Source organism: Paramisgurnus dabryanus, chromosome 17 (genome assembly GCF_030506205.2).
Source record: "Paramisgurnus dabryanus chromosome 17, PD_genome_1.1, whole genome shotgun sequence".
Lineage (NCBI taxonomy): Eukaryota > Metazoa > Chordata > Actinopteri > Cypriniformes > Cobitidae > Paramisgurnus > Paramisgurnus dabryanus.
This window is the reverse complement of record NC_133353.1, coordinates 32,427,378-32,439,384: the sequence shown is the minus strand read 5'-3', so window position 1 is coordinate 32,439,384 and position 12,007 is coordinate 32,427,378. Positions and strand designations below refer to the sequence as shown.

At 39.0% G+C, this 12,007-nt stretch overlaps 1 protein-coding gene across 1 annotated transcript in view; it reads right to left on the bottom strand.

The window, feature by feature from the left end:
• Nucleotides 1-12,007, bottom strand: part of pacrg (PARK2 co-regulated) — a 156,019-nt gene that overhangs the window by 72,205 nt on the left and 71,807 nt on the right. Inside the window, exon 3 of the mRNA XM_065288271.2 lies at nt 9,865-10,036. Within this exon, the coding sequence (XP_065144343.1) occupies nt 9,865-10,036 (172 nt within the window). The remainder of the gene's footprint in view (nt 1-9,864; nt 10,037-12,007) is intronic.

Sequence of the window (12,007 nt, the reverse complement as noted above, 5' to 3'; positions counted from 1 at the left end):
TATAACTTTTGCAAGCAATATACAAGAAATTCAATTTATTCAATTGCATAATCTCTAAAAGCCAATGTTGACACCTGAAATCACCTAAACAAAAACACGCCCCTAACCCAATAGAATCTGGACCTTCTTTTGATAGACCCGCCCCACACATACGCAACCCAGGCAACGATGTCGGTTAGTAGACAGGCCCCTTACTGCTGATTGGCTACAAGTGTGTTTTGGTACTCGGCCTGATTCCAAAGTGTTTTTCAAAAATCATGCACCCCTCCTTTAATAGAATGCGCTTTAGCGTGCAACTCACAGACTCTGTGCGGGCAACCTGGTGCCCGCGGGCAAAATGTTGGCGACCACTGGTTTAAATTATAATTACTATTGAATACATCTATACTGATGCGATCTAACTCTGCCACTGACTGTAGTAAGTGACTGTAGCTTTCAGCCAGGAGAAGATGTCGTCAGGTGGAGTCCAACTTTCACAGGGTGTTTCGACCCTGAACCACAACACCCTCCAGTTGGCGGGTCTGCAGTGGTGGCCAGTCACTGCCCATCTCCTCCTGGCCCCCAGCTCAGCTCCTCCCTCCTACTCCAGAGCCAGCACGATGCTCTTTCTGCTGCCTCACCCAACCTACGGACAGCTGCCTTCCTCTCCCTTCCTGCTATGCCCAGAGCTGTGAGCGTCTTCCACACAGACTGTGCCGGGAAACCCCTACACCCGACCTCAACCGGGAATAGCCAGGTCTGCCACCCTTTGGCCCTGCACTGCTCAACAAGGTCCTGATACTTGGTGGCTTTCCGCTCATAGGCCTCGTCGCACCCGTCTTCCCATGGGACCATCAGTTCAATCATAATTAACTTCCTTGCCTCTTCAGACCATAAGACCATGTCCGGCCTCAGCGGTGTTTGCACAACCTGGGGGAAGACTAGTCTCCTTCCCAGGTCCACCCTCATCTCCCAGGATTGTGCTGCTTGCAAGAGGCTCTTTTTAGTCTTCTTGGGTGCTGATGGTTTCTCCCCTTCCCTGATGAACTGAATAGATCTTGCCGGCCTTGTACTGGGCTGGCGCTTTTTCTGCCTCTCCCGCTCCAAGATCTCAGCCAGTGCACTAAGAACCTTGTCATGGCGCCACCTGTATCTTCCTTGGCTAAGAGCTGTCTTGCATCCTGCCAGTATGTGCGCCATTGTTCCCCTCCCTCTGCATAACCTACACAATGGGTCCTCCCTCATTCCCCATCTGTGGAGGTTTGTTGGTGATGGAAGAGTGTCGTACACTGAACGGAGCAGAAAAGAAATGCGAAAGGGCTCCAGTCTCCAGATCTCAGGCCACGTGACCTTTCGCTTTGGCAGGTCCCACTTTGTCCAGGCACCTTGCGCTCCAAGCTCGACGGCCCTAGACCTGCGCTTTTCTTCCTCCAGGTATCGGACCTCGGCTTGGATCATGTCCCTCCTCTGCCTTGGGTCTGCTTTTCCCCACTGCTGGAAGTGGGTGGATCCGAGACCTTGCCTCCCTATGCATATATTAAATATAATTAAAGTCCACACAATACCTAAATAGTAGGAATGCAGGCAGTATCGATAGACACTTGTTGGCTAGCATTGGTAAGACTCCCTGTTGGCAGCTGGGAAAGCATCAAAGCTTGTCTGAATCCAACATGTGTAAAAAATCCTGTTTTTACCAAGGTGCTTCCATCTGCTAGTTTTTTTAAGGAAGGGTCTCTATGATATCCTACAATCCTGTGCATGCAGTTTGGCAGTTGAAATGGTTAAATAAATGACTAAGACTCAGCAGTTAAGCCTAAAGAGTAGATCCTCTAGATCGGCAATTCCCAAACTGTGGTCCGCGAACCACTAGTGGTCCGTGAGGGTACTGCAGGTGGTCCGTGAAAAGGCAAAATAAGAATATGTATATTATACAAACTCGTTCATATTTTGGGCGAACGTGTACTGCTGCCTAATAAACGTTACTGTGAACTCATTCATTCTGGTGCCTGTGAACGGCACGCTCTCTCAGTTTAACGTCGTTCAATAGGGTGCCAGATTTGTATATTCTTCCAGGCGAAAACCCGACTAAAACCACACTGTAAACAGGCATTAATGTGTAGCGGAAAAAACACCCAATCTGGCAACACCGCCACCACTCGGTGTTCACCAGTCACGCTGCATGCGTCATCACAACAACACAGACGCTGCTGAAATTCCTGCCGCGCAACTCAAATAGTTTAACATTAAATAACATCATATTTGTCCTAAATCGTTAACGATTAACATAGGCTGCTAACCCATATTCCGGATCTTGAAATAGACTTTGACTAAGCTCACGCTATTTAACGTGCACGTGTGGAGTGCAATACCTGAGTTGTCAAACACGCAATGCCTCGCAGCGCTTCTCGCCCGGGGTGCGACCCCCACCCAGCTAGCCTTTCAAGGTATGTGTAAGCAAATACAAAAATTAAAAGACAGTCAACGCTAATGTAAACCCTGGTTGGATAAGGATTTAAAGTTGGACATGAAGATGAAATCTGACGCATTTAGCTTCAGTGTTAAAACTGATCAAATAATTGCTGTTTGGTGGTTCTATATGGGCTATAATGGCAATCATTTAAAAAAATAATATGGGAAAAATAACTTGAATTAGTTCTTTTTTGGAACTGTGACCTAGTTTAACATTTTCAAATATGAACTATGAACTGAACTAGTTCATTTTAAAATTTGTGAACTGTGAACTAAACTAGTTCATGTAGAAAGTGAACTTTCCCAACACTAAGAATATGTATAAATAATTATGATATAAGGTTAAGAAACCTGTTGTACTGATGTGATGAGCAGTTATAGTTTTAGTGGTAGTAAGACTATTTAGATGTGCAGATTAATTCAGGACTTTGTGTAGACATATTTTATAATAAGTATTATGAGGTGGTCCGCGAAAATTCTTGATTACAAATAGTGGTCCACACACACAAAAAGTTTGAAAACCCCTGCTCTAGATCAGACATTCCCAAACTGTGGTCCTAGTGGTCCGTGAGGGTACTGCAGGTGGTCCGTGTAAAGGCAAAAAATAATAATAAAAAAATATATAAAAAAAACTTAAGAATATGCAGGCCTATATTGATATATTGGCAAATGGACTCCAATGGCTTTTCCTTTTGACAACTTGTTTTTATTTTAATATATTTTATTTTATTGATGGATATTTCATGTGTTGCTGTCTTTTGTTTAATTAATTTTTTTTAATTGGTCGAAATAAAGAATTCATTAATTCATTCATAGCCTTTATGAGCAACGTATATGAAACAAAATGTTTATAAATGGAAAGAATAAGGCCTGCTATTATTTTAATGTCCAGTTAGTTTGTTGATCTCGCGTTTCTGAAATGTTTTCTGAAAAGTGGACTTGAAAACTCTGAAGATTAATAATATCCTAAAATTGCCAAAGGTTTAGATATGTTGATTATATCCAAGTGCTAGTAAGCCTATTTAGAGGTACAGATTAATTCAGGACTTTGTGTAGACATATTTTATTATGAGTATTATGAGGTGGTCCGCGAAAATTTTTGATTACACATAGTGGTCCACACACACAAAAAGTTTGAAAACCCCTGCTCTAGATATTGCCATGCATTCCCACATAAACAAGTGGCTGTGAAGCGATGACATTTTTTAATGTAATTAATTACATGATGTGCAGATGAATCTAATTTTTGTATTTAATCACACATATATATTTGCATGTAAATGAAGAAATTACCCCTAAAATTGAATAAATTAAGCAGTGCTTTTCATGTTTTTCAGGTTGTTCTGTAGTTTTCAGTTACAGAAATTGAATTAAATAATCAAAATCAATCAAAAATCATTTATATAATTAGATAATTATGCGTAAATATGTCCGTTCAAGCCAATGGGCAACTTTCCGTAAAGCCAACACGGAATTGATTTAAACTGCAATTCATTGGCGGCCCGTTAGAGGCAGGCTTCAAAAAGGAGTATATTCTCATAGACCCGCATGTTTAAATGCCCAAATTTACAGCAGAAATAAAATGTTTACAGATTGGTACAAAAAGTGATTTTGGTCTATATAGCTAATTTTGCCCTTCATGACAACTTTGAGGGGGTGATTTTTTTTTGTAAGTCATCCGTTTAAATTATGTTAAGCCTTAAAGTTCTGCATAATTAAGGGCGTGGCTACTTGAGTGACGGGTGAACTGCTGTCACTACCGTCGAGCTAGACGAGCATGGTTTCAACAATCAACCACTTCAGCTTACCCAAGTCCCGCCTCTTTACCCATTTTCGGTTATCTGCGAGTGATGCAGTGTGACGCGATACCAAGATGGTAACGGCAAGACCGCCAACTATTGGCTTTAAAAAAGCTCTTCACAAACCTATGGGTAACATCACAGACACAACATCCATTTTTTTTACAATCTATGATTCAAGCGCAAAAAATACAAACTCAGTTAGCATTTGCATGCTCTCTCTTTACTATTGTCTGAAGCCTTGAGATGCGGCTTTCCAGGCACGTGCTTTTGGTGTGCGCACACACAGCCACCCTGTGAGTACTGCATCTGTTTTGCACTTTTTTGCAAGGCCTGAAAGCATGTGAAATGATAAACTTTCATTGCTACTGGCTCGATCAGGTGTGTTAAATAAATGTGTTACAAAATTAAATACATTATAATTAATTAAATGCTATAATTAATTACTCTAATTAACATGTTAAATTAACAGCCCTAACAGTTACATTAACACTTCATGCATTCTGCCAAAGCATTCAAAGTACACATTTATGTGTTTTGCGCTGACAACGCAGGAAGATAAAGACTTTCTGTGGCTGTGAGGCTGCAACCTCCGAAGTCTGCACTTTAAGATCGATTGTGTCACAGCAGCACGACTGAATGCTAGTAAAACATAAAGAAGTCCCAATTTGAAGGCTGCTTGCAATGCGACCTTAAAATGTGTCCTTTTTTCTCCGGGCTGCGAAGGATAAAACGAATGGATCCATCTCATCCTATGATATCCCGTGTTTCATTGCATCCCTGTAACAGTATACAGGGTATAACGTATACAAGGTATAAATAATTTTACAAACCTTAACAAAATGCAATAGACACGACAAAAGATTATACTTAACTTTATGTATGTGCACAATACATAAAAAACTGACAGCTTACATAACTTGTTGTTCCTCACACAGAGGGTTCTGGCATTTTCTGACATAGAAGAAAAAACTTTAATTAATTAAATTAATTATTTTAATGTAAATAACTGTTTTTCCAGCTATATGGACCCAACGCTGCATGTCTTAACCCATTATTTTACATTTTAATGCCAAATTATATTTGTACCACTATAGTTGAGGTCAAGAAAAATATTCATGATGCTGTTATAAAACTATTTGACAGAGTATTAACAGTTAACTCTTTCACCGCCAGCGTTTTTAAAAAAAGTTGCCAGCCAGCGCCAGCGTTTTTCATGATTTTCACCAAAGTTTAATGCCTTCCAGAAAATGTTCTTCTTTAAATATATAAACATACAATATACCAAATGAAAGAACAGACCCTCTGCTTTCAAACAAAAAAAACCGTTTCATCCTACCTTTAGTGGTTCTTTTGCAATCAGCTTTTGAATATGGGTAGGTTTTTGCAAAAATACCATATTTTGAGCAAAAAGCAGAGATAATTCCATTTTTATGACGGACTTTCCATAGAGATCCCATTCAGAGCGATCTTTAAAACAGACACGGACATGCAGCAGCTTGCCATAGGGCAATACTTCCGGTTTTAAAAAGTTCGGAAGTGCGCCACCTGGTGGATAATAGCGGTATTGCGGAAAGACGGAAAATCTCGTAATTGGCGGGGAAGCGTTTTCTCTTAATTGACGAGATATCTCGTCAATGGCGGGGAAAGAGTTAATGACATTTTAATGACAAATTAAATTTGTACCACTGTAGTTGAGGTTAAAAAAATCATTACGCTGTTATAAAACTATATGACAGAGTATTAACACTTAAAGACATTTTAATGACAAATTATATTTTTACGACTGTAGTTGAGGTCAAGAAAAATATTCATGATGCTGTTTTAAAACTATATGATAGACTATTGACACTTAATGACATTTTAATAAAAATTCAATTTGTATCACTGGTAAAAATTGGTCAGTTATGTTGTCTTGGTAATGTCAAGTTAACATGACAAGTTATGATGTATTGGTTTATGTCAAGCTGTCATCTCAAAAAATGTCATCTTTGCATTAAAAATTACATAATTGAACAAATGACACTTAATGACAGTTGTCATAAATGTGTCATGAATATGAAAGTTTCATGTCAGTCTTATGAACACCCTTTCAAGTAAAGTGCTACCACATTTTTATTAAAAGTTTTTGTTTTGTATTAATATTATTCTGTGTATGTTTCGTATATTTCTAAGGTTGATTAATTTGATATGTTGGTTAGTTTCATCTACATCAGTGTCATATTTTCTCAAATAAATGAATATTTTTTTAGCTCCATATTTATTTTATTTTAAATAATGGGCGTGTACAGCAGGTGACGCAACTTATGAATCTTCCGAATGCTAGACCGTCTCATTTCAGTTTTTCACAGACTTTGGAGGCTGCGACCTCAAAGAACAAATCATCGTCCTTCTTCAAAGGACCCAGCCTGCGAATTGGGATACAGCTTGTATGTTTATCAACAGTATAATTTGCAGCTGTTGCGAATGTGTTTGTTTTTAAGTGACAGCTGTATTTTCATTTCAAGTCATTTCATTTACTTCCTGCATGCTTTCCTTTACCTGAATGAAACACTATGAAATTCTAATTACCTAATAAACACTGCACACTGTTTTCCAGCGGTGTGACATTTGCACCGAAGCTGTGTTCAATAATTCATACCGTGTGACTCCGCTGGAAGAGTGAAGATCTGTTTCTAAATCTCTCTAAAGGAACCATTAATTCCTCCCCCATATTAGGCTCTAAAAATGAACGACCTCATATACCTTTCCTTCTCTAAATACCACAGGTGCACGACATTTAGATGCTTCAGTAATTGAGTTAGTTTAACTCCCAATATAAATATATCAGAAACTATTCCTGTGAAAGAAATAAAGACACTCTTATCTACATGATGAAAGCACCGTTGGTAAAAATCAAAGCTCTAGTTATATGTCTGTTAGTGTAAATATCAAAATTTATTTAGCTGTTTAGGCTTTGATTGAGTCATTCGAGAACACTGACCTTTTGTTTTAATTGTGGCCTATTCTGTATTTGCCAGGTCATTGTGTTTCAGTCTCTTCTCTTGTAGCACTTTCCTCCACATTTTTATTCATTCTTTCCTCTATTCTAAGAGGTGTCACCGTTGCATATAAGCCAGATTTATGAAGCTATAGCTCTGCTTGTCTGGACAAGGATAACTAGCTCACTATAGACTCACAGTTCATCCTGATGTCCTCAATTTGTGAACATTTCAATGTATATTTTACGCCCCCCAAGCTGTGAGGCTTCATCTTGTAATGTTTTTCGTTGAAAAACAGATGGCGTGCACCAAGAAAGATTTTAAACTTTTTAAACTGAAATGAAACACTTGAACAGCACACAAATAGAAAACAATCAAATGGTTTCATGACTTACAGAAAAGAACGAATAGCGTTAGAGAAATGCAATATAAAGTAGCATATATGTATGTCAATACAAGGAAATGAGATTAAACTAAACTGAGTATTTTGATTAGATAGGAATAATAAGAAGCAAAAAGTAATCAAGAACCATAATTGTGTATTTATATTCAAGGCTCCACAGTGTGAGCATTTCACATTTGTGACTAAAAATAAAACCATGCGAATAAAAAAATGAATTAGGAGAACGTGTGTGAATGTGCGAGGTGGTGAGACGCAAACACAGAATTACTTGAAAAACAAACACCATTTTAGTCCGAAATAGCAGAAAACATTGCTGTGGCTCATTATTAAGGAAAACTTACATGTTTTGCAAGTAATGTTGTGCAAAGGGCAGAAACAAGTGGGACACTCAGCATTTGTTACAGGTAATCCTCACCTCAAAGAAATTAAAATTTCACGTCTTTTGTGCAAGCAAGTTGGTTATCTTAAATGTAGATACCAAATAGGGTGCGCCAAATACTTTTCTCTAAATAAAATAAATAACCCCTGACTTTATAATCACTGATGACTTTGCTTACATGATAGATATATCCCACAAATTATTTCGTGAAAAACGACATCTAACCAAATTCAAGTTTATTTTTGGTAAAAGTGGGTTACTCATAGCCGGACTATATTAGGTCTATAGTTAACCTAGATGTTGAAATGATGGCTTTTCGTTAAAGGAATACTCCACTTTCATAAAAAATCTCAATAATTTACTCACCCCCATGTCATCCAAGTTCATCCAAGCTTCATGTTTGTTTTTCTTTGTTCACTCGAGAAGAAATTACGTTTTTTGAGGAAAACATTCCAGGGTTTTTCTCCATATTTTAGACTTTACCTCAACGGTTTCCAGTTTCAACGCAGTTTAAAATTACAGTTTCAATGCAGCTTTTAAAGGGCTTTAAACGATCCCAACCAAGGCATAAAGGTCTTATCTAGCGAAACGATCATCATTTTCTTAAAAAATGTACTTCTCAACTTGCACTGACCGTTTGATACACCAACGTGACCTTTACCTATTACAAATGGGTCACGCGTTACATATTTGAAATGCAAACTTGCAGTCCTTTTTAAACAATAAACTGACACAAAGGCATTCATTTGTATTATTCAACATACAACAACATCGGAACGTTCCTCTTTCTCCACACTTATGCCGGATTTCCACCAACTGCGGAGTGGCTGCAGATCGGCTCCGCTGCGTTACAGCTATGCTGCGTTACGGCTCCACACTCCGCCAATACCCACCAGTTCCGTATTTGTTGCAGAGCAGCTGCGTGCTGAAGTGACGAGGACCCATGAGGTCTCGCAAATTCACATGATGATCGTGCGATATCTAGTTCTGTCTCCGCCCGTTATGACATTAAATTATGATGTTTCCTGGAATGTTCCAGAACTTAATTTCTTCTGGACTGAACAAAGAAAGACATACAAATCTTTGATGACATGGGGGTGAGTAAATTATCAAATTTCTTTTCAATCCCTCCAGGATTTCTCAATTTATTTTTGTGATTTTTAACTATGGCACTGTTACAGTACATTCACACGGGGCGTAAGCGCTAATGCTTCTCATTTATTTTTAATGGGTGACGTCATGTGTTGTCGAACTGAATTGTGGATCCGTCAACGTTTCGTCACTGCAAATGCTCGCGGCAGAAGTTGAAAATTTCTCAACTTTTCAAGCGCCAACGCGTGCGTCAGCAACTTGTTATTTATTCTGATGTTTAGGCTTTGATTGCACCATTCAAGTACATTGACCTTTTGGTTTAAATTTGAACATTGACCTTTTGGTTAAAAACCTTTTGGTCAGCCAATTAGATCTTCTTATGCAAGTAACCTAGTGCAAGCCAGCCAATTACGCTTATTCAAGACTGGAGCATGTGTTGCGGCCACTGTGATTGGCTGTTGGCCACGCTTGAGACAAGCCTTCCGTCAAGCGTTAACGCCTTTGCCTTGTGTGAATGTACCATTATAGTTTGATAATGACATTCATTGAACACCATTTACATAATTGATTATTATCGATTCATCAATAAGTTGTCGCATCCCTATTGGCCAGTATAAGGTGCAAAGTAGACCAGACTTTATAATATAAAGTTTACTTTACTATAGAATACTTTATATTATATTTGTGCCTTATTTTGGCCAATATATAAAATTTAAATCAGTACTAAAAAGTAAGGCTTTCTAAAATAGTAATGACACTCACTCTTGGCGGGTATGATGAGCTGTGGGACAACAGGGAGGATCTTACTGCCACCATGTTCCAGCATGTCATGGATTCCCTGGCGGGCAAAGAACTCATAAGGGTGAACTGTCTCACATAGACCGTCAAAGAACAGAGGGAGGTAATGATGATAGTCCAGTTTTTCAATCTCCACCTGTTTAAAACACACATACACGAGGAGTTATTTTAAAGGCAGCTGCTTCAAATGACTAGAAGTGTTTGTGTGCTTTAAATAACGTCTTTCTCAGCCTCTTCTTATATTAGCCACATGCTTATACAAGCTTCAGATCACATAATGACCAGCCCCCGCTGAAGTGGCCCCAAGCACGTCGCCACACATTCTGAAGGGGAGACTGGGGGTGACAGGTGTCCGGGGGCTTCCTGTTGGATCACACGTTCACAGCTGTCGTGAATAGATGCGAATAGACAAGGCATGTTGCGTGTCCTTGAGTATTTGATGTAAAGTCACACACACCATTGACATTTTCCATGAATAGAGTACGTAACCTTCAGAAAATGTTTGTCAACCTCAGGAGGTCAATTTAAATATTATATGAGCCTTCTAAATGTGGTTTGAAATTTGTGGAAACATGTTACTAAAATGTCTACAGTTTAAAACCATGATGATGTTATAGCAATATAAATAAACATCAAAAATAAAGAAAAACATTTAAACCTTTTAAAAAATGCAATAAAATCAAACTAAGGGAGTTTGAGTGACAGGTTTGGAGTTAACATAATAGAGATGCAAATATTGGAAAATTGTTATCGGGGCATCCCTAATAATATCAACTAGTTTGGGACCAAATACTGGTTGTAGGTATTTATAGCGCTTTTCCATTGCATAGTACCCCACAGTTTAGGTCGGTTTAGCTAATCTCACTTTATTTTGGTTAGCTTTTCCATTGAATTAAGTAACACTTCGGAATGGGAGGTATTATAGGCGTGCCGTTATATGTATGCTGTGACATCATACAAGTGTAAGCATTGTTGGAATGCTATACATTTCCAAACATTCATTTATTTCCCTGTCCGCCACACAATTTAAATTGAACAGCACAAACAAATGTTTGCACATCGCGTTTATCACTACCTCTTTCTCACATGACAGTTTCTGTACGTTTGTGGCGTTTGTCGCAAATGTGCCGCTACAACTGCAAGTCTGAAAAACTGTTATGGTATTCCTGATTCCCAACCTGTGGATGTTTTTCATCGCTAAAAAGGAGTTTGGGAACTTACAGCAAAGCACAGATGAAAACAGGTTTACTTGAGACAGCGCAAGCTAGCATGAAGGTAAAGCTAATCTTTTACATTATAGCGATGGCGCTGGTAGTGACGATTCTCTCAGACCAATCAGTGATCTACAGTGTTTTCATGTCATGTTTTGGTATCAGCTCAATTGGCGCTGGGAACCCAAACTGAGGTGGTACTAAAAAGTATTGGGTACTACGTACTGCACCCAGTGCAAAACCCCCCAAAAGTAAGCTGACCCGACCCAAACCATGGGGTACTATGCAATGGAAAAGCACCATTAGACACTTACTTTCCAATAAATAAAAGTAATACATAATTGTTTGTACTCATTTCTTGTAAGGACATGGTTGAGCTTGTTGAATTCAGTCAACACTACCACATTTGTAAAAACTGAGAAAATTACTATATGCCCACTTTACAATCTAACTGGTTGAACTTTCCTGTGCCCAATGCTTTTTCAAATGGTCATGGGACTTACTTCCGTGTGCCTGTTTATGTGTGCTATTTTATTATTGTTGGGGTTTACGGTGGGGGATTGCTAAAGTGTGTGTGTGTGTGTGTGTCTCACGACTCCTCTATAGCTGCTCTTTGTAGTTGCTGCATCACAGATACCTGAAGCTCAGAGCATGAAAGTGGCCAGACCTCATCAAACCCCCCCTAAAAGATGAAAGCACAGCCACAGCGAAAGCTTAGCAAGAGGGTTGATTGCTTAGAGCCAATTTACTGGCTAACCTTGACCTTTACTGACATGGTCAAGATCAGCTCGCTGAGTCATACAGCGAGACTCAAGTAGAAAAGTAAATATGTGCTCTCTCTCTCTCTCTCTCTCTCTCTCTCTCTCTCTCTCTCTCACTCACTCTGTTTAGTTTCC